Source organism: Nuphar pumila, chromosome 8 (genome assembly GCF_984573655.1).
Source record: "Nuphar pumila chromosome 8, dmNupPumi1.hap1.1, whole genome shotgun sequence".
Lineage (NCBI taxonomy): Eukaryota > Viridiplantae > Streptophyta > Magnoliopsida > Nymphaeales > Nymphaeaceae > Nuphar > Nuphar pumila.
The window spans coordinates 103,720,078-103,745,172 of NC_143256.1; the positions used below are offsets into that span (position 1 = coordinate 103,720,078).

At 36.4% G+C, this 25,095-nt stretch overlaps 1 protein-coding gene across 1 annotated transcript; it reads right to left on the reverse strand.

Annotated features, from left to right (window-relative positions):
* Positions 1-2,860: 2,860 nt before the first annotated feature.
* LOC149830094 (protein OXIDATIVE STRESS 3-like) lies at positions 2,861-4,583 on the reverse strand. The gene is made up of 2 exons (XM_090015697.1): positions 4,164-4,583; positions 2,861-3,350 (listed from the first exon to the last, which is right to left on the reverse strand). The coding sequence occupies exons 1-2, from the start codon at positions 4,436-4,438 to the stop codon at positions 3,062-3,064; spliced, it is 564 nt and encodes a 187-aa protein (XP_089871823.1). The 5' UTR covers positions 4,439-4,583; the 3' UTR covers positions 2,861-3,061.
* Between the last annotated feature and the right edge of the window lie 20,512 nt (positions 4,584-25,095).

Below are 25,095 nucleotides of genomic sequence, written 5' to 3' on the forward strand. Positions count from 1 at the left end.
TATGAGATAATGACATTAAAATGTGACATATGACTTTAATAAAAGATAACCTTGGGATCGCGGGTCTAAATGAGGTGCTGGTAAAACTGGGCACTTAGAGATGGCTAAGCTTGTCTCAATCTCATGTATTTTTTAAAGAGAGAAAGGCGGTACAAACCTCGTGAGATATTTAAGATGTTGGAGGACTATGTATTCCTCGTCTCTGCCTCACAAAGGTTATGATGATAGGCTTACCTAGAGATTCATAGGGTAAGGCCAAAAACTCTGTAAGGTAAAAAAAGACGTTCTCTTTATTTTTAACTCAGGCGACATACACATGCATAGGATGGTACAAAAACTTTGTGTCCATCTTTCAATCGCTGTATTGCAAGATTGACCACCTAAAATAGACCTAGTCAAGCCATAAAAGTTTAAATGAAAATATATAACAAAATAAATACCCCTATAGTTATTTTTGGATGATTATACACTCTATTATACTATATGTGTTTAAAATAATCAAGAAAAACAATGCATTATATTCGTATAATCACTTTTATCATGTGCATAAATATATAGATCCAAACATGTATAAATTCTAATATTTACAAATGTCATTGCATATGAGCATACATGTGAATGAAAAATATATGTATTGGGTCATGTGATTGAATAGTCATTGACTTGGTTGAAATGCATGTGAGGTGCATGTGTGTGTGAGATATATTGGAAAGGTGAGAGAAAAGATATATTCCTATTTAATACAAAAATACAAAAGTACATAAGTGGTCATGAGAATTGACTTGTTATTTATAAAAATGTAATAATTTATATCATTGTCATCAAATTGACATGTTTATGCTTTTCTAAGAAAATGAATATAAATGCTTTAAGTTCTATAAAATTATATTAGTATTGACTAAAAAAGCATGCATGTATAAAATATGCTGGATTGGTCAAATAGAATTTTGGCACTCTTGTTATATGCAAATTGTGAATGTATATATTATGATTGTGAGTGACTCATATGTCTTGACTCGTTTGAAAAGCATGCACTTGTGTTTCATGATGGATACAGTCAATGAGATTTAACCTATTTACTTTATGCAATTATATATAATTTTTTATTTATTTATTCATTTATGTGAATGAATGTCATGATTATAAATGAATATATGAATGCCATGGTTATGAATGAATATATAAATGCCATGGTTATGAATGAATGTCATGAAAATGAATGAATGAATGCAATTTGATTGAATATTATGGATATGAATTCCCTTAACCCTCATTTTATAAATGATGAGAATCACACTATGGTTGTACCATTACAAACTTGATTTGTATTCTTCAAGTTTGATTTTGGGTTTCTGGCGGGCATGTTGTTAATGCCCTACAATGTTACATATATCAGTCTGGAGGAATAAAGCGAAGGATGGACACTCTTACCCACTACAATCTCTAGGGGATCCAGACTATTGTTCTTTTGTGAATTTATAAACATTTAACTTTTTATTGTCATAGATAATTACTCGTCTAAAGACTTATAAATATTTTGGAATGAGATGAACTGATAGATGTTTTTCTTTCTTATATACAAAAGATTAAAATGTGATTACAAATCTCAACTTTTACGTAACGCCTCAAATGTTTTAAACCTTAAATAAATTTTGTCTTCTATAATTTAATATACGAATTCTTTTAGAGCAATAAACTTAATCGAGTTGTATCTACGGATAGTTTCGTAGTGTATCTGATACCGAAAATCTAATATGTGCTCGCACTTGCATTGAAGAGGGTCATCCAGTATTTGAAACGATTGAAACATAAGTCTAGATGAACTCATTGATGCATTACTTTTGGAAGTCATGTAAAAAATTTATAAGAATAAAAATTTTAAATTTTCTCAAAATTTTAGGTGGAGAAAAAAATTTAAAGGTTAAATTTTTTAAGAATGTTACAATATAACCAAGTGAAAAATGTTGTATCTTGGTATTAGATTCTGGAGTATCTTGAGGGTGCTATTAAGATTGATGTGCAACTCAGCCCAATATATGGTTCATGCATTTATTTTCAACAGCTATTGTTTTGCTCTTGGATTGGTATCACTTTGAACATCAAGGACAGATTCTTTTGCCAGGGACTTGATTCTTGGCCCCAATTCGATAGGCTGGAGTTGACGTTGGTACATTTTATGGCACAGTTGGCTCATACTTGCATGGCAGAACACTTGGAAATAGAGAAACTGGTGTACGTTTAGCCAGGTTTTCTTTTCTGAGTCTTTTAGATGTCTTCTCTTAGTAGATATTTTTATCAAGTCAAGAATCGTTCGGGAACCAAGGACATGGCTTGATTATGAGTCTTTCTAACGAATTCTTCTACTTTTCAAGCTCTATCGATTGAGTCCTCTTCAACCCCTCCTAATGTACATGCCCCATTGATTCAGTGATCCCATCTAAATCGAGTTTAGGAGCCTATTGGTTCCAACTAAAACATGATCCAAAATTTGATCTCTACTATTTTGAGCATGCTGAATCCATCCACGAGGTTTGATTGGATCAAAACAGCTTGTGCTATGAAAATTCAGAGGTGTTTGTATGCACACATGCACGGAAAGACTGAAAAAGAGTTTTTCTTATTTGTGTGTTCTTTAACGGAGAGAGGAGATCCAGTACCCAGTCCAATCCTTGGATGCCACACATCGCATGGTGAAATATGTGTCATTCATTCATTGGCACCGCATACCTTTGCAAGGTACTTGGCGATCACTGGATCTGCTGTCGTCAAGGAGGATTGGTGGAGAGAGAGAGAGAGAGATGTTGATGAACCAACGCATACACATGTAAATCCTACTAACCAACATAAAAGTGATAAAGTATCCAAAGTAAATAATTTCTCTTTTTCTCTTGTTTTCTGCAAAATGTACTCTCCATCATCATGTTTCAAAAGTCAAAGAAAAAAAAAGTAGAAGAAAATTAAAGAACATGGCGTGGACATTTTTTTGGGTATGTATCTACGTATATGAGTGTAAAATCACCCCTACTGCAGGGGAGATTTAGCACGATCTTTAGGCAATTGGTCACACATGCTTCTGTGTAGGAATTGGTGGCTTGCTGATCCCAAAATTGTTCCTTCTGACCATTGATGAAGCACATGAGCTCCTTGGTGATCTCTTTGAGATGGTCTTAGATATAGATGCCTTTGGTGGGTATGATCTGTGGCAGTCCAGGTCGCCGGCATAGCTCCTACTTGACTTCAACCTCTTGTTGTATGGATTCTCAGGTTTTGCAAGGTCTGCCAAGCACGTGACCTCTGCTAGAGATGTGAATGACTGTGACTTCCCTTCAAAATGTTTGGAAAGGCCTTTTCTGCCAAAATGAAACCACAATGTCAACCACCGTTATCACCCTCACCTAGACCTGCTTCTCAAAACATAAAGGCTGAAATATCTATAATATATATATATATATATATATGTGTGTGTGTGTGTGTGTGTGTGTGTGTGTGTGTGTGTGGATAACTATTTGGCACTAGAAATTATGATCATATTGAAATATAGATGCCTAATCTGGACATATCGATGCATTTAACATGGTTTGTTTGCTAATGATCAGGCCTTGGATCATGTATTTTTTATATAAGAACACAATTTTGTAGGTTTTGATATAGAAAAAAAATATAAAAATATAAAAGGTAATTAATTTCTACTTTTCTTTTATGACTAGGAACCTCGCCAAGAACCGGGTTACTTAATAAGGTAATTTCTATTCAATAGTTATTTACTTTCATTCGTGCCAAATATTTGTGTAGGAGAGAGTGAGAGTGAATCTAAGCCAAGGAATGTCCAGGATCTATAACATATTAACAATCATCTGAGTGGTTCTTCTTCTCCATTTATTTAATTAGTTTTTTCCTATATCAATGGATAGCTGTAGCGCCCAATCATAAATATATTCACAAGGTCTTGTTATGTATGTGCAAATCCATGAATCAGAACCCTGAGCTATTTCATGAAATTAGATCATGGTACCGATTGATCATGTTCATAAATACTGCACCTAGTAAGATTTTATGAACAAAAGGCTAGTTGTATATATACAGTATGCGGAGAGAGAGAGAGAGAGAGAGAGAGAGAGAGAGAGAGAGAGAGAGAGAGAGAGAGAGAGAGAGAGAGAGATTACTTGAAGGGGAGCTGCGCCATGAGGGAGGACATTTCGTATAGAGACCCGCCTGCAAGTTGAGCTGATGAACCAGAGGACGACATGGGAGGTGAAGAAGAGGATGAAGAGATTGCATCCTCCATGAATTCCGACTCCGATGCCGACCCCGATGGATCGGAGCCACTAGAATCATCTGAAGAAATCACCGAGTCCGTCAATTCATCATAGTCGCAGACACCACCATTATCCATGATCCCAAGACTGAACCTTGCATCTCTCTGGCAGGAAGCATCCATTCTCTACCAACCTTCTTGGTGCAATCTATGCAGACCAACCCTCCCAATCGTAAGTCTGATGCTCTCAGGCTGTGTGAGATCAAGAAGCCACTGTGATTGCTCCTATCCTTAAGCTGATCCTATAGCAAACACCCTGAAATGCATTATCACATGGAGGGCGACCAGAGGCTTTAAAGGTGATCAATTATATGTGCATTGGATAGGTGAACAATAATAATTTTATGCCAACCTTTAACCTACTTCGGCTAATTTTGTATGTGTGAAAGTGATGCCTTGTTTGGAAGCATGATGGGGTCATTGTTGGTCTGAAAGAAGATTTAGAAGAAAAACTGTGAGGATAAGATTGGTAATATTTGAACTACTTTTAGATTCGGCATTATCCCTTTACTTGGTTGTTTTGTCTCCCATTGTTCCATGGGAAAGAGGCAAGGGATAAGGCTTCGACTCGAATTCATCCATATCCTTTTATTGACTCTCTTTTTCCTTTTGAAAAATTTCAATGCTTCCTTGAGAAGGTCCATCGTTATGTCGTGGTGTGGACAGGCCTGCCTGTCCTTTTATCAGAAATTGTTATAGGTTTTCTTTTTCTATTTCATAGGATGCTCTTACCTAATCTCGGATCCTCCCCTCCTTATTGCAAATGGGTCCCACCAAAAGAACATATCCGATTGTGAGTTCTGTGGTGTCTATATGAAGTTTGAAGGTTTTGTCGATAAACCAATCTCAAAGTGTTTAGTGGGATGCCCACTATTTTTTATAATGATATTAGGTCATGCCCATACTTCAATAATACCAATGAATGTGACCCGACCCGGTTTGTTTTGAAGTCGAATCATTTAAAGAACAAATGAAAATGGACACGGGACGGTCCAATATTCTTGTTTTAGATACGAAAGAGGACACGACAAACAAACGAAGTAGAGTATCCCTGTGACATAGCAATGCAGAACTACGACAAATATGAACCCAGCCATATCGAGTGAACCATGTTGGTCCATTGGGCCGAAATTGGTTGATCCAATGTGATATTCTGAAACCGGTTTTTTCGTTCTCAACATGGACTCGTTGACCGTAACTTGACCTGGGTCGGATCCGGGTCAGAGCTTACCCCGGGTCATACAACACATCACACCCCATTAATAGTGCAAATATTTGCATGACCTTAGTGGATCACACCTGGCTGACAACATGTGGCTGTGGACTCGAGCTGGGTCAAAACTGAAGATTTTTGGTGATAGACATCGTCTATTTGCTGTCATCCTTATCCATCCATCCTGATTTGAGAGGTTGGGCTCAGTGGGGTTAATTAAGGGATTTTGCGTTCTCTCTCTCTCTCTCTCTCTCGCTCGCGCGCGCCAGCTACTCTGGAATCACCAACGGGTATGGTCATCTTTGGGAGCCATATATTACCAACATCCTGAAAATAAGTAGGGTTGCAAACAGGTTGGATTTGGGTTGGGTTGGGTCGGGTCAGGGTTAACCCAAACTGAATCCCATTTTTTCAACAAAAAATGATCATACAGCTTTTGCAAAATGGTGCACTTTTTCAAATACCCATCAACTAAAAAATCCCCTGCATATCCAAAATGATGGATTTCTTTTTAGGATATTTTTTCCCTTCGCACATGCGAACCTATTGGGGTTTGCGCGATATATAGGTAAGTTGTAGGAAGTTTGCAACCTTTCAATAAAAAGAAGATTCTACGACCATCCACATATACATTACAACTTTTATAAATAAAGTATGACATTCACAAATATAACCTGCGAACCTCACTTAAGTAAATACTCATCAAAGAGTTCCGCAAATGTATATGACATTCACAAATACCTGTTGTGAATGTCCCCAACTTTTGCACTTTGATGAGACTTCTGCAAATACATGACATCCTTCGCAAATATTTATAGTATGACATTTGTGAAGAAAACCTGCAAGCCTCCTTTAACTAAATACTCATCGATGAGGTATGCAAATGTTTGTTGACATTCACAAATACCTATTGTAAATGTCCTCAGTCATTTGCAGACATCCTTGTGGTGTTCGCAAGATGATTCACAAACATCTTTTGTATATGCAAATCTTGTAACCTCATTCGCAGACTTTCCGAACATTCGTGCAATGGACATGAGATTCACAATTTTTTTGAATACCTAAATGTGAATCTCTTCATATTTTTTTGAATCATTAAATGCGATGCTTCATTTTTAAAAATTGATCGTTCACATTTTAGTGGTTTTTTTGGCTTTTAGGGTTTTTTGTGTTTTCCCCTACCCCTTTTGTCCCACAGTGTTTCTCTCAACAAAGTTCTTTGACAACTATTTTTTGGCAAAATTCTCTAACGCTATTGCTTGCTCTCTGTCGTGTGTCGGCACTTCATCGATGACGTTTTAGCATCCAAAACATCATCGGTAGCAAGATATTTCGCTAAGCACATATTTAACGATTAAATCAAGTGATTTTTGATTTTTTTACAAGAATCAATTATTTTAACCAAACATTAGTATCAAACAGTTATTTTGTTAAAGAATTGCATTATTCTCAATTATCTTTCCATCTTCAATAGCTTATTCTTTTTTTTTGTTTAATTCATTTTCATGTCAATTTCTATTTCTCACTTTGTTTTCTAAATGTGGTGTGCCTTCATTTTTATGTGGTTGTTTATCTGGTGTGGTAAAGAGCTTTGCACTATAGAAAAATAAATTTAAAATGCATCTTCTTGCAATTATATGATTAGGCATCTATAATATTTGATGTAATTTTTAATGTAAAGAGTTGATGCCTATTTTTGTTAGTTGTTATGAAAATAATTTTTCAATCACAAGTTTGTCCATTTTGTTTGTCTAAAAAACTTTCATTTATTGATTACAAAATGATGATTGAAGAGATTGTTTTGGAGGCAACAACATTTACACCAACACCAACACCTACTTATGAAATAAAGCAAACATATGAACATAGAAATTGATCTCAAATTTTATAAAACAAAAAAAACAAGTTTTCATTAGAAAAAAATTAGAAAATAAATCTGAAAACGAGATCCAAATTTGAGAGTTGTAGGGTCCATTCTATAAGGTTGTGCGTATAACGCTCCAAATTTTTTAATTTAAAATAAGTAAAAATTTACAAGCAATTTTTTTTTTTTGAAATACAATATACAATGGAAGTAGTTTTGGTTTTCACAATTGGACAACCCTAGGCAGGTTACAAAGTCTAATAACAATAACATCAAAAAACTAACTCCATAAGAATAAAAGTAAAGATCTCATATCATTCAATTAAAAAATAAAATGTATTTAAAATTATTTGACCATGTCCATACAAAAGCCAATGAACATCTCAATATAATTGAGATACAAAAGACCTAGAATGGACAAAAAGATAGGATATGGTCTCTGGCATCGCTGCCACATAGTGTCATCGCAGCGCCATTCATTCATCACTTGTATCCCCATAAAACGGGGTCAAACTCTTTTGAGTAGTAAGTTTAAACCAATAACAGAATATTGTACATGCTAGAACATTCATCACAGTCATAATGTCACAGTTCAATGATATAATCATATCATGACATAATAGAATAAATAGCAAGTATGAATCTTAACATTAATGTGAATGTAACATGTATCTCAACATCAATGTAGACAACAAATATGCATCTCAATAACAAGGCATAAATAATATTTCAAGAGTCAATGCATTGTTCTTCTTTCTTAACATCACCAGGTACTTGGATAAATCATCGTATTTGATGAGGTCATAATAGGTGCGTATTCTAAATTTTTTCTCAAAGTACCTAACAGATCGGAAACCCAATGCGGGTGACCCATGGTCGAGAGAATCCCGCAAAGGCTAGATATTAAAAAATGATTGCAATCCAGGACTATCTGCAATTGTAGGGGTGTATCACTTAGGACACATAGATAACCCTGACCTCCCTAATCTTGAATGACTGAAGATCCAAGGGATGTTCTTGTTCTCATAATAAGTATTCAGAACGACATGTAGGTGAATCTACATGTGTCTGTGTCACTCAAGGTTGTACCACTTACATTCTCTAAGGTAGATCAAGTGTGATTAAGTTACAGGGTCTGTTGGGGTATGGCGCCTTTAGCCCATATGACCAATTCGCCAATGAAGGTGAGTAAAACATTCAAGGTGTGGAAACATGCATGTAGTGTAGTACACCCTTGCGTACCTCGTAGGTTCTTAACATACCCAAGCTATCAAATGAATAGCATGACTCACATTCATAATAGTATTATAATGCAATAATAGAAACATCCACACAAAATGTGTCCATTGACACTGTGAGTGTTCTTTGAACCATACATTCAAATATAGGCAATTTCACAGTGCAAGCAGGGTTCAAACATATATAGAACCTCAAAAATAATATTCTTTACATTCAATCTCATTGCCAAAATGCATTTAGGTCATACAACATTTCATCGCATTTATTTACAACAAGCATCATATCATCACGTGCATTTTCATTGTATTGAGTACTTAGTCATACATTTGCATCATTCATTAGTTTATTGCAAGCATTTCTATCATATGACATACCTAGCCATGCATTTGCATCATACATTAGTCATCACATGCATTTACATCACATTGCATATTCCATCATACATATATTACTTCATTGCATGCATATGCATTTCATTGCATGTCTAATCATTCATTTGTGTCATACATTAGTCATTGCATGCATTTACATCATATGACATATTTAATCATGCATTTTCATCATACATTAGCTATTGCATGCATTTACATCACAATGCATATTCAATCATGCATCATTAACTCATTGCATGCATTCATCAAACATCATGGTTGTATATATATATATATATATATATATATATATATATATATATATATATATATATATATATATATATATATATATATATATATATATATATATATATATATATATATATATATAACACAAACTGCATACATAAAAATTTTCTAAAGTTTTCTTGCTCATATGCATAATTCTAAGCTTCTGTTATATATATGCATTTTTTCTTTTCTTCTTTCAATATTCTTTTTTCTTTGTTGCTAACAACATGCCCAAATGGGCTCCCTGGTTCAGACCTGGTCTGAACCAATGTCGGGTCTAGGTCTGGTCAGAATGAGCCTGGGTCAAATCTTACCTAAACTGAGTTTAGTTCAGGTCTGGTCTAATTTGAATCGACACAACTACCAAGGCCATATTATATATATATATATATATATATATATATATATATATATATTCTCTTGTTTTTAAAAGAAAAATGCACTAGATCGAAACTAATTATGAACATGGATTTAAAATGGAAAACTACCTTTGAAAATCAAGTTACTTGAGAACTAACTATGAAGATAGATTTTAAAATGGAAAACCATCTTTGAAACTCAAGTTATTTGAGAACTAACTATGAACATAGATTCGAAAATGGAAAACCATCTTTGAAACTCAAGTTACTTGAGATCTAATTATGAACATGGATTTAAAATTGAAAAACCACATTTGAAAAGTAAAAATCCATGATATCTCATTATGAACATGTATTAAAAATGGAACTTTATCATTAAAAATTGATATACATAAGATTTAACTTTGAACATAAGTTAAGAATGGAAAACCACCACTGAAAAATCGATATACATAATATCTAACTATGAATATGTATTAAAAATGGAACTCTACCATTAAAAATTACAATACATGATATTTAACTATAAACATGTATTAAAAATGAGAATCTACCATTAAAATTTGAAATACATGAGATTGAACCATGAACATGGATTAAAAATGGACATCTACCCTCAAAAATTGAAATGCTAGAGTTTTAGCCATGAACGTGTTAAAAATAAAAATCTACTCTTAAAAATTGAAATACAAGATATTCAACCATGAACATGTATTAAAAATAAAAACCAACCATTAAAATTCAAAATACATGAGATTGAACCATGAACAAGTATTAAAAATAGAAATCTACCATTAAAAATTAAAATACATGAGATTCAACTATGAACATGTATTAAAAATAAACATATACCCTTAAAAATTGAAATACATGAGGTTCAACCATGAATATGTATTAAAAATAGAAATCCACCATTAAAATTCGAAATATATGATATTGAACCATAAACAAGGGTTAAAAATGAAAATCTACCATTAAAATTCAAAATACATGAGATTGAACCATGAATAAGTATTAAAAATGAAAATCTATATTTAAAAATCAAAATACATGAGATTCAATAATGAACATGTATAAAAAATGAAAATCTACCATTAAAAATTGAAATACATGAGATTTAACCATTCAAAATTACAAGTACTCTACAAAATGACTGAAGAGAACATCTAGAAGTATGTATATGGATTTTTTTCATGCTTATTCATACTCATACCTACATGTATTACTATATAAATACATGCAATTATATGGATGAAAGTTAAAAATATGAACAAGAGATATTGAAAAATCACTGCCATTTTTCTGTAGATCCAAAACCTTTAAGAGCACAAAGAGAATAGAAAACCCTCCTAAAAAATGTGTAGAGTAAAGTCCCTTGATGGTACCTCACCCTACACACTAGAGAAGAGATTGAAGCTTCACAAAAGCACCAAGCAAAAACATTGAAAGGGAGAGAGAGAACAAGGAGGGATAGAGAGAGCAAGGAGGGAGAGAGAGAAAGAGATTCTAGAGAATGACCCATCTTAACCTTTTTTGGCCCATATTTATATAGTTAGCATAGGGTTTGAGGTAGATGTGTGGCTAAGTTTCATAGTATGAGATGGAGGGTTGAGATGAAGTCAAGCTATCCACTCAAAATGCCTTTTCTAAGTCAAAAAAACACTTTTACAAGTTTTACAAAAATAGAAAAATACCTTATGTTTTAGAAAAAAGTTTTATCTAGTTTGGGAGGAGCCTTGGAATCTTTTACCTTGGACTTGGAATATGCATAAGAGGAAGATCCTCTTATGCATTTCTCAATTCACACCCCTCCCCATATGCACATGGAATAGGGGAGGGTCTACATGGGAGGTCAACCCCCACTTGGGTGCTTCCCAATGTTCCTTGGTGTAACCAACTAGGTGTGGTTGGTCTAGTTCCAAACCAACCCCCACCTTGGGTTTGGGGTTGGATCCAATCTAATCCAACTCCAACCCAACTCTAAACCCGATTCCACTTATTTTTAAATATGTATTATTTTTTTAAAACTACCACACCACTTCACATTGGATCCCCAATTGGATCCATATCTAATTGGTCCAAACTCAACCCAATAAAGTATAAAATAATTGATACATAAATTTTTCATGTATATATATGTTTTTTTCTCTCACTGATAAAGAATTTTCATTAACAATTTTAGAAATTTTATGGGTCTTACAATGCGCCTTTCCTCCTCTGATGAGTAAGAGTAGGGATCAGCTGCACCAGGAGCTCAAAATCTTCATTTGTAGGTGTTTAGTTTGCAAATGTACATACCTCGTATGCGAATCCTAAAAAAGGACAAGCTTGATGTCATAAGCCGCCAAGACTAAAAGAAGGAAGGAACAAAACATGATATACCAAGGTTAGAAAATTCTAATTTATGAAAATGCAATAAATAAATAAAATGAATAGTAAAATACATTGAATTTCACCTCGTGCTTAGGTAGCCATTTTTATGTTGTTGACGAGCGTGGGGGAACACGGGCAACATTTCGGCTAGGCGCAGGATCCAAAAAAAATTGAGATACAGGATTTGGGTCCTAGGTCAGGCTAGGTGGGCTAGGTCTAGTTATACAAGGATTTCAGCAGTGTAAGGGTGCATCTAGGACTCAAATTCTAGATGCTGAAATAGGGGAAGATGGCCCTCTATTTATACTTTTCCTGGCAGATTTGAACACATTTTTTCAATGTCTAGGATCCACATTTTCGGATACATGTGAAGTTAATTAAGAAGGCTCCTATTGGTTGATTTTTTTATGGTTGAGTGTGATTGACCCAAGCTACTCTAGCCTAGATTTATGGGTGAGATTAGTCAGGTGCTTTGGGATTTAGGAATATTTCAATCTCGGTTTGGAAAGAGGTAGAGATAAAATCTGGGTTGTAACACTCCAAAATTTCACATTATTTTTTTTTTTGAAATAGCAAGCACAACACAAATAATTTAAATAAAATGGAGAACATCTTGGGCAAGTTATAGGTGTTAGCATTCAAACATGACTTTCATTTAAATAAATAAAAATCAAAGGTTTATCACATCTGAATTTAAAATGATTATTACAATAAATGTATTTAAATAAAATTGTAAAATGTTCAAATAAACAATCAGTGGCCAGGATCCCCAAGGATCATGATCATGAGCATATTTGTAGCTTCCCACAACAGCTCATGTAGTCACTCTATACCTATAGATTTTTGGCAAAATGTCAGTCATACTCCACTAGTTTCCGTAGGGGAACTTGTCCCAAAACACACAAAAACCAAACATATAAAAACATACATATTGATAAATTAAATGTTAGAACATTCATTAGTATCAGAAATACAACCAAATACATGAGAGCATGCACTCTTAAGGTTGAATATTCAGTAATAACATCTTCAAGGCATATTCCAACTATGGTGCATTCACGTAATTCAAAGAACATATATCATAAGAGATTAAATGCTTGAACATTCATTAATATCATAGACATGACATATCTCAAAGCATATCATAAAACTAACCATAGTTTATTTATATAATTTATTATATAAATATCAATTGCATTCAGAAATGTAAAGTTATACAATTATCTTTTATGTTCCATAATTAACCACATGTGGGTACATGCAGTTCGATTATGTCAAGATAGATGAGATCATTCGGGTTTGGTTATGCTTGAGTATTTTGATAACCAAAATAACTATTTGAAACAGATTCCTAAAGGGGTGGTGTAAAGACCAAGAGAACTCACCTAATGGCTAAAATTTCAGGATGCATCCGACTTCTGTAGAAGTACGACCTACTCACCTAGGTCAAAAGTGGTAAACCGGGTTCCCTAACTCTCTAGGACGATGAACCATCAAGCTATTGTCACTTGTATCAAGTTGGGCACACACCACCAACACACCAGAGTCTAGGGGTGGCAATCGGGTCGGGTTGGCGGGTCGGGTTGGCGTGTCAGCATACCTCAACCCGAACCAGACCTGTTTATTAAATGGGTCGGCTGTGGCAAACACGAACCCGACCCGTTTAATAAACGGGTAACCCGACACAACCCGCCAACCCATTTAATAAATGGGTTGGGTCGGGTAAACGGGTTTTCAGGTTCGCGGGTCAGGTTGGCGGGTTGACGGATCGGGTTGGCAGGTAGGCAGGTTGGCGGGTTGGGTTGACGGGTTGACGGGTTGATGGGTCGGGCAGACGGGTTGGCGGGTTGACCCACCCGCCTAACCCGTTTATTAAATGGGTCAGCCGGGTTGGCATACCCCCAACCCGAACCCGACCTGTTTAATAAACGGGTTACACGGGTCGACCCGTTTATTAAACGGGTTGGCTTAAGCCCAACCCGAACCCGCCTAAGAGGTGGGTTGGCGGGTCGTGTCAGAAATTGCCACCCCTACCAGAGTCTATACCATCTACCCTCTCCAAGATAGCACTGAGACCAAATAGGCATCAATCTTATTAATTTAGTGTTTATGACATTATTGTACCTACCTTATTGGTTAGCCAGGGCTTCGAGAGCTCATGTACCGCACTAGGGTACAAAATGAGTCTATCATCATGGCAAGAACACCAACTACACTAGTGTGATAGGCCATACATTATTTTATGGTACACTATAATCACCCATCCAGTATACTCATGGTGTCGGAACATCGACGAAGTCTAGAAACAAGCCCCGGTACAAAACCGGTCGGACCTTAATTTATGTTTATGTTCATGCAGTTATTCCTCAATACTATCTTGAGTGTACATAGGGTACCTCGTTGGTCCAATTTGACCACAAACCCATCTCATAGGCAATCACACGTGTGCACTCAAGACACCATCACAACATAGTACTGTCATGACACAAACACATTCCAAGTGCTCATGTGGCACCATCAAGGTTCTACTGAACCAACTCTGAGTTTTCACATATCCATTAACCATGCAAATGTCCATAATGATAGAATTTATCAAACACACACATTTATAACATGCATTCATAATCGAGACTATGGACATGTCATTCATATGCGAAACAAACATAATTTAATGCAAAACATAATTGCACATAACATATTATATATTTTCACAAAGCTCAGGGAAAAACATATAAATATTTTCATACACAGGTGATAAAAATTGTGACTTAAGCGAGAACACATTTATGTACACTAAAACACATAAAATTATAGGTAAGATTATAAAAAATCTTACTTTCATCACAGTTTCAACAAGAAACAATTATTCATGCAAGTATCCATTTAACAAAAGTAAATGATACACTTATGAAATGTAAACATTGATTATATATATATATATATATATATATATATATATATATATATATATATATATATATATATATGTGTGTGTGTGTGTGTGTGTGTGTGTGTGTGTGTGTGTGTGTGATAAGTTCATGAATTGTAGCAAGGCAACACCTGATCTTTGACATGTGGGCTGGTTGGATTGAACCCAACATGTTGCACCTAGGCAGGTGCAACAGTTGTTGCCCACCCTGCTCCACACAGCATACTCACTCCACACAGCAGACTAAGTCTGATGTCTTCAACAAGGTGTAGTGACCTACTGTACCACAAGAGAGGCAGCCGATTGGTGGTCTGCAGACTCCAGTCGGCCAACACCTATGTTTTTTTTAAGTTGCAGTAGACCTACTGTCTATCATAGTGGGACTGATAACCTTCATGTTAGAGGTCAAGCAGACCACTGCCTGCCCCATATGGTGTACTGTCATGAGCAACAACAACGCCCAACAGGGTGTTGTGTGCCCTACTACAGCTTGCTGCTCTCAGATCCAAGCAAGACCAACCCAGGTCGGGTAGGGTCAGACTAGCCAGGTTTAGTCTGGTCTGACCCGCTCAACCATGAGGCTCAAGGAAAGGGATTGAGGTCATGTGAGTCCTAGTTCATCCCCTGCACACCCAAAGACCTGTAGTCGAACACACACACACACACACACACACACACACACACACACACACATATATATATATATATATATATGTAATCATTTTTTTTAAGTGCATGTGAGCAAGTCAAAAATTTGAAACGAGTGAATAACATAACATCAATGAACTTCTTTGCAATGGAGATGTCATTCTCTAGGGACGGAAAGGAGGTTGTACTTCTTGCAATCAAACCTCCAATCGAAAAAGATACATCTAAGAGGAGGTTGAAGTTGTCATGGGGTTTCCAATGTGCCTATTTGTTTACCACCCAAGCAGTGAAGTTGTATTATACTTTGAATTCCATCAATGCCTCTACTGATTGGGCTGAGTGTTATGTTCACCAGAGCCCTAAATACTCACTAAGAGATGCACAAGTGATACTCTTTGACCCGGGTGGTGTGGTAATTCAGAGGGTCATAGTTTTCACTTTGAGGCAAAGTGTTGCAGAGCATGGTGGTCTATTATGGTTTGAATTTTAGAAGATGGTGCAAATTCGAGCTTCAAGATCCACATGCCCTTCTCTACAGACAGTGAGGACCATTCAAGCCTGGGCGGGGCTTAAGAGGATGATGTGATAGTTGATGTGTCCTCCTAACATGTGAAAAAGTCAAGGAACACGTGTTCATAGCAGAAGGAAGTAAAGTTTGACACTTGTCTATGCCAGAACTAAAGAGAGCCACCCGACGGGGCCCAGTTGAGGGGCGTCTAATTGGAGGGGATTAGTGGGACACCCCCCGCTGTCTAGATTTCATGGTTAATTAAAGAGACTCTAATTAATTATCTCTAAATTAATTAGGATTTCCACTTAGAGACTGAGTCCTCTCAAAGAAAGGACTCTGGAATTCTTTTTTTAGTCTTTATTTTAGAGTAAGATTCTTTATGGCTTATGAATTAGGTGATTGAGTAGGGACTATCCCAATCCTTTCATCTATAAATAGAGGTTTGGGATTCCTTTTTTATGCATTGAATTGAATCGATGTAACTTGAAGTTCTTTGAACTCTCTCTGATGTCTTTCTCTCTTTCTCATTTTCCCTCTACTCTCTTTTCTCTCTCATGACCTCTTTAGTTATCAGTGAACCAGACCTCCTAGGGTTGGATATTCAACCCGCTTCAGAAGCTTGAGCTCTCCTAGTGTCTCGAACCATACATTTTTGTTTCTTTGACTAGCCAAGAGGCATCTCCACATTATAGATTTTATGTTTGAGTTTCAAAACATGAAGAACTCTATCTCAACCTACTATATGCCTTCAAGGTACCCCTATATCTTTCTCGTGTCCTTAGAATAGATTTTATTGATTTCCTAAACCCTGAAACCCAAAACTACATCCTACTGAGTATCCAAAATACTCGATTGTCCTAAACTGATAATCCCTGACTATTAGCAATCTTTTCCTATGTTTATAACATATATCATACCTGTACATAGTTCTTAGGTGGGCTTAAGACCCCTAGACCACGTCCTTTTAGTTTTGAACCAAACTCATACCCAAAACACTTATAGAGTCCAAATTCCACCTACCCGGTTTAGCTATTTGACCTTATTTCCATCATTTGGCCCTAACTGCAATCACAAAAACCTTAGACCTTTTTCCACCATGTCTAGTAGGGTTAATCACCCCCGACATGTATACCACAAGTCCCACGATCCAAAAATTGCAGGTTTGATCCTTTTGAGTCCTCTATGCTCAAATAGCGATTCATGTCTGTTAAAAATTCAGAACTACCTTTCAGGCCTTCTTCCTAACCACCTACCTCATAAATTCTGGAGGGTCTAACAGAGTGGTATCATAACCAACTTATCCAAATGGAGCAGCCTTTTCCCTCCAACATTGATAAGACAAAATAAATCTGCAAGCATGAAGAATAGGATTGGGCGATTGCCGAACAGATGCAAACCAGACTTTTACGATAATGGCAAGCAAGCGTAAAGCAAGGCAACCGCTTGGAGCATTAGAGAGGTCAATTTTTTACTTCATAAATTGTATCAAGAACCTCACACTCATAACATCGAGGCAACCAAGGCTTTGTTTTTGCCAGTAGATGCATAAAGGAACCGAAAGGCTAGATTCTCAGGGAGCCGCCCTATAACTTCGCACAGGGCATGGGCAAAAAGTCTCGATTTGAAGTCTTCTTTTGTTGGTGAGAACGTGCATGATTGGGTTTTCAAACTCAATTACTTTTTCATATGTCACAATGTATCCTTCGAGGCATGCATTGTTGAAGCGATTGCCTGCTTTGAAGGTGGCACTCTTCGATGGTACGAATGGTTGGACATTGTACATGAAAAGCCTTCTTTGGAGGACTTTGTTGATCGTATTATGGAGTGGCTTGGACCCAAAGTATTGGTCAATCACCATGTGGATCTTAAATATCTCAAGCAATGGGGTAACTTGGATGAGTACCAAGCAAAATTTGAGAATCTATGCATGCTTTTTCCCGAAGTTGACGATGAGACCTTGTCTTATGATGACATGCTGCATAAGGATCTTCGTATTAAGGTCCTAGCCATAGCAGTGAGGAGTCTGAAGGAGGCCTATTGGGTGGCCAAGCTTTATAAAGAGAAGAAACATTGTCTCCAAGTGGTACGAAAGTCAAATCAGCCAACTGATCCCCGTGATTACTCTCCAAACAGACCATCCGAAACAAAGCTAGCAAAGGAGGTCACGTCGACCCCTAAAATGCAGTGGATCATGAGTGCACAGTGTAAAAAATGCCCTAAGAAAGGTCTATGCTTTAAATGCAATGAAAAATGGTTCAAGGGCCACACATGCAAACACTACCACATCTTTCAAGTGGTGGAGTCATATTCTAAAGAAGATCAGCCACCAGAAGACTATCTGTTTGAGGAGGTGGGTGCTTGCCATAACATATCCAACCTTGCACTTTTAGGCACCTCTACGTCCAATACCATGTGGATATACGACTTGCTAGGAACCCAGTAGGTGGTTGTGCTTATTGATACTGAGAGCACCCACAACATCATCGGCAAGGGTGTAATTCAAAAAATCAAGTGCAAAATTAAAAAACACTCCAATTTTGATGTGATAGTTGAAAATGGATCACACATTCAATGTGTGGAGGTCTGCCCTAATGCATGTCTACAACTCCAATGAACAAGGTTTGTGCTAAACCTATACATACTACCCATCCATGGTGTAGACGTGGTCCCAGGTATGCAGTTGCTACAAATGTTAGGTGAGGTAGCATGAAACTTCTCTGGAATAAAGATGTCATTCTCTAGGGACAGAAAGGAGGTTGTAATTGCTGCAATCAGACCTCCTACAACAAAAAAGGTACAACCAAAAGGCACATTGAAATTGTCGCAAGGTGATTAATGTGCCTATTTTTCACCGCCCAAGCAGTGGAGCCGCATTCTGCTCTGAATTCCATCAATGCCTCTACTGATTGGGCTGAGTGTTCTAGTCAATAGAGCCCTAAATACTCATCGTGGGATGCACAGATGATGCTCTTTAACCTGAGTGGTGTGGCAATTCAAAGGATCATAATCTCCATCTTGGGTCAAAGTGGTACAAAGTTTCTGAAGATGGTGCATATTCGAGTTTCAGGATGCATATGCCTTTTCCTGCAAACAATAAGGGTCATCCAAGCCTAGGTGGTGCCCAGGAGGAGGATGTGCTAGCTGATGTATCCTTTTAACATGTAAAAAATTTAAGAGACACATGTTCATACCAGAAGGAAAGAGTCTGGCACTTGTCTAGAACAAAACCAACGAGAGCCACCCGACAGGGCCCACTTGAGGGGGCATCTAATTGGAAGAGCTTGATGGGACACCCCCCACTCTCTAGATTTCTCTCATGGTTAATTAAGGAGTCTCAAAGTAATTACTCTCTGAATTAATTAGGACTTTCAATTAGAGAAGGAGCTTATATGAATGAATATTTTATTAATTTTTTTATTTAATTAATATTGCATTGCATGTTATGCACTACACATTTATTATTTTAATCATGCTTATCCAAAGGGACACCATTGCCATGGCTACTTGGGCATCATCGAGCCATTCAATGAGTGTTCATTCCCATTTAGTTATCTTGATGCTTGCGCCAAAGTTCAGAACCATTCGTCATAGCATTCATTTTCATATGACTAAGAGTTTAGGACCTTATCCATCTCCCTGTAGTCAACATAGTGCACACTACTTGGCATATTGCATAAACTCCACCTTCGCCTCAAGTATCGGAGTCCAATGTACTCTAAATCTTGTGATAAGGAATGGATCCCTTAAACCCAATTGACAAGAATTCTTCTCACGAGGTTGGTGCAGGCTTGGTCACATCTAAAAAATAAGCTCAAGCCAAAAGAATATCAGGCGAGCATAATAATCATCCAATGAAGCCTATTATTAACAATTAATTTATTATGCATCATAAGTGTCCTATTGGTACTATAGGTCAACACTGAAACATGTACTTGTAACAAGATATCTCTAAGGTTATCACCCTAGGATTTCTAATTATACGTTTATATATATATATATATATATATATATATATCATTTTTCTATTTCCTTGATATTACCAGTATGGAAATGTTCATAACTGAAATCTATAGGATTTCACATCCCAATACCTCACACAACATGCAATATACATCAATGCATAAAATGAGTTTCTATTGGATCACCCATACTCACATCAATGCCTCACTGTATAAAAGTTGCTCTAAAAACACTAAATATTTGTATTGCAATCCATACACAACTAATTTCAGTTAGTTTCATTGAACCCTGGCCTAACAACCCAAACTCAAAGTCAAAACTCCAAGAAAAACACATTTAGGTGTCTCAAGAGTCGACTCATCCAAGCCCAGAAGTCGACTCATATGTTCAAGAGTCGACTCATAGCTTCGACTCATCTGATTAAGAGTCGACTCATTGCTTGCAGTGAGTCGACTCATGGCCTATAGTGGGTCGACTCATCTATTCAAGAGTTAACTCACCAATTTACAGGGATTGACTCATTTGTTTGAGTCAAGTCATAGAATGCAAGGGTTCGACCCTCTAACCCCCAAAACACATAATAGAAAAAAAAATGAAGAGTCGACCTTTGATCTGTAGGGGTCAACCATTGGGGTTTAGAATAACATGTAAATTATGAAGGAGTCGACTCTAAACCAGCAGGAGTCAACCCTTAACAAGCCAAAATTGAAAATCCCCATTTTAAAACAAAACTTTTTAATAAATTTTCATGGTTTCTCATTCTTAAATATGAGATGAACATTTCAACAAGAAAACATGATAAAAAATGCATTAAACCAATACTCATTAAAACACACACATGCATGTTTTTGAAAACACTATTTTCTAAACATATAACATTCATGGATATATGAAATTATAAAAAACTCAAACTAAAACATGATTGAGCAACTTCATAGCATACAATGAGTTTATTAACAGAAATCATGCATGATACACACATTAAACATTTTCTAATCATACTAAGATTTCACCAAGCATCATCTACATGCTTACATGCCCCTAGAGATCGTAGAGTAAGAAAATTACACCTTATTTAATAGTAGAAAAACCAAAAAAGTTCATCAACTATGGTCTGTTGACACCCAAATTCGCCAAGACTCCCAATAAATTGGTGAATCTCTCTAAATCTCACCGTGAGTTTCAATGAGGCAACCTTTTTTCCTTCACCAAAGCACGATGGGTGAGAGGGAATGGGCACAAATCAAAGGAGAACATGTGTGGTTTGTTGAGAGAAATGAGCAAAGAAGTGAGAAGAGAGGAGAAAGAGAGAAGAGAGAAAAATCTAAAAAAATGAGCTTATGCATAAATGAAAAGAGAAGACAAATTAGATTAGGCATATATAAATTTTTATTTTTATTATTTATATCTCTTTAATACTTGTCACAATAAGTATTATTAGTGGGCGTTGAACTGTTCAATTTAATGACAACTGCCCTAGCCAATATTACCAAAACACTCTAGTAAAATTCTAATTTCTCATCTTAATCTTATTCAACCCAAAATACCCTTTTTTATAAACCTATTTACCATACTACCATTCCCTACAAAAACCAAAATCTTTCAAATAAATATCTTATATAATCCTTTACAATTTAATCCTCCTTTACTAAAAATTCTTGGCATGTCCCTTACCCAAAAATTACTATTCTGCCCCTAGATCAAATCAGATCTGATTTAAACCCGATTTCAATGATTTCAGCTCCCATTCTTTCTAAAATCTCTGGTCTAAGTAGAGACACAACAACAATGAACGTGCATACATTACCAGGTATACATGAAATACACATCATTGTTACTTACGCAAAGCACTATTGTATCATATCATGATACACTACAGTTGACAAATATAACAATTTAAATTTAGAAAGCATATTTATGAATAAAAATTTGTCTGAACTAACATATATACTTTAGAGAAAAACAATTTAAAACCTGCAGGCCGTACTCACCATGAAATGACTTCAGATACGTGGAACATCAGATGCACACATGATGAGAGAAGCAACTTTATTCAATAGGATGATTTCCAATTTATTCTTCCACCTTGACCATAGAACTGAGGGACGAGTTTGGGGTAGGGTCTTCCAAAGAGAAAAAATTGCCCCTTGGGAAACCTTTTCAACATAACCCAATCACCCACCATGAACTCTCTCTATCCACCAAGTTGTGGTCATAGTACATCTTCATCAGCTGTTGGGCCTTGGCTAAGTTTCACTTGAGGATTTGGAGGATCTCATCTCCAGTGCAGAGTTGTTAGTCCTCTTTATAGTTGTGGGCACTCCCATGCTCATAAGCGACCCAATGAGGAGGAGGCCACTCATATAATCCCTCATAGGGATTCATCTTAATGGTCAAGTAGTGGATGATATTGTAATTAAGAATACTTAGCCCATGGGAGGTATTGGCTCCATTGATGTGGCTGCTCACCATAGGTATGTCTATAGAGTTTGGTTGACAGCCTTAGTTTGGCCATTTGTTTGCAGGTGGTTGGTTGAGTTATGACACATCTTAGTCCCATAAAGTGTGAAGTACTCCTTCCTAAAATAACTCATAAAGGTGGGTTCTCTATCACATAAATTCTTTGGAGTATATGTTAGAAAAGTTTTAAAATTGGTGATGTTGTTCCCACCAAAAGTGCTTTGAAAAGTTTAGTCCCATATCTAAGAGAAATAAGTTTTTCTAGTGGTTTAAATACAGACTTTGTTCTCTATACTTTACTTTGGTAAGCCTTGTGTCTTTGAGTGGCTTACGAACGTTGCTGCGCGTGTGTGCGCTTGAGGCACATTGTGGCATTTTGATGGCGCACTTCGCACGCTCGCAGCGGTGTGAGGTGCATATCAGGTGCAACCGTTTTCATTTTTTCGGTTTCGGATTGTCTGGCCGTTAAGATGCATGTATATCAAGATTATGGTGCATTGTAACTGTTAGACGGTTTTGAAGGCCTTTGATTGACAGTCAAAGGTGGGTGACCGTTCAGGGACCTTTTTGTTGTATTTTCAAACCGTCAAGTTTATAGCCATTAATCTCATTTATCGCAAAACATTTTGGCTTTTCTAAAAGTCTATCAATCTCTTCTTTTTTCGTCTTTTGGTTCATACGAATTTCTAACTCTTTAGTTTTCTCCTTTTTTTCTTACTGATTTGGCTTGCAGAGTTCAAGTGTGGGGAGAGGTCATCTGTTCTTGCAAAGCAGTGACTCTCTCAGGTTTAAGCCTAGTTGTATCCTGGGAACTCAATCGCAACAAACCCCTTTTCGCATCTTTGAAATTCCCGGAGTAGGGCGATTGAAGTTCTAAAGATAGCAATCTTAAGAATGTGCCTCTAGGCTTTAAGTCTCCATTTTCTTAAATCATATTTTGTCACAGGGTTGATCTAACAATTTTAGAACTTCAATATGGCCTCTGGTTTGACATCCAACTCCATTAATCTGCTTAGCCGTGACCTTGAAAAACTCGATCGATTTGATGGGTCAAACTTCAAGCGGTGACAATCAAAGGTCTCTTTCTTATTGTCCGAGCTGCATATCGACTATGTCCTCAAAAATGTCTATCCCACTGTTGCTGCTGGAGAAGTTGAGACAGAAGAAAGAGCGAGAGAAGTGGCATACTGACAACTACCGATCCAAAGGGCATATCCTGAACACTTTAGCCGATTCTCTCTTTGACTTATATTCTCCATTGGAGTCGGTTAGAGAGTTGTGTAATGATCTCGAGATCCAGTACAATGCAGAAGATGCTGGTAACAAAAGGTTTATCGTAGATCAATATGTTAATTTTTCTATTGTTGATGATAAGCCTATACTTGCTCAAATTCATGAGATGCAAATATTGGCCTATAAAATCAAAGGAGAAGGTATGTATCTTGATGATGACTTCCAAGTTACTGTTATCATTGAGAAACTACCAGATTCTTGAAAAGAATATAGGAATCACCTAAAACATAAAAATGAAAAAATCACTTTAGATGGTCTTCTTAAGGACATCCAAATCGAGGAGGAGACCCGTCTTCGTGACAAAAAGAATTTGAGTACTAAAGAGGGTTATCCTAAAGTGAATTTTGTTAGTAACAAAGGTGGCAAAATCATAAAAATCCAGAAAATCAAAAAGAATTTTGTGAAAAGAAAAAAGCCAACTGATAAAAAGAAAATCAGTTGTTATGTTTGTGGCAAGTTTGGCCATTTTGCTAGAGAATGTAGAGAAAGGAAGAGGACTGGTCCTAAGACAAATGAGTCATAGGAGAGGCTTGTTGTTGTAATCTCTGAAACCTTCATGGTGGCTGCAAATAAGAACTGGTACCTGGATATTGGAAGCACTGTTCATGTGGCTAATGAAAGGAACTTGTTCAAGTCGTATGAAGTAGTGGGGGAGGGATGCAATCTCTTTATGAGAAACTCTTCCTCAACTAAAGTGCTGGGAAGAGGGAGTGTGAAAATTAAGTTCACCTCCGAGAAAGTCCTAACACTTGAGAATGTCCACTATGCTCCAGAAGTTCGAAAAAATTTAATCTCTGCAGATCTACTGTCACAAAATGGTTTTAAGATTGTTATTGAGTCTGGGATTGTAACTATGACCAAAGGAAAAATCTTTGTAGGAAAAGGGTTTGCCACTGGTGGTACTTTATTACCTTTATAGATGACTACTCGAAATTCTGTTATGTTTATTTGATGAAACATAAATCTGAAGTATTTTCCAAATTTATTCTTTATCTTGTTGAAGTACAAAATAGGTTTAAAACAAAGATTGTATATTTAAGAACAGATAGAGAAGGTGAATACTTAGGTGGAGAATTTAATAAATTCTATGGAGATAATGGTATTATCCATCAAACATATGCTCCTAATACTCTTGAACAAAATGGAGTAGCAGAAAGAAAAAACAGAACACTTGTAGAAATGATGAATGCTATGCTTTTTAATACGGGTTTGCATTTCAACTTGTGGGGAGAGACTATACTTACTGCTTGTTATATTCTTAACCGA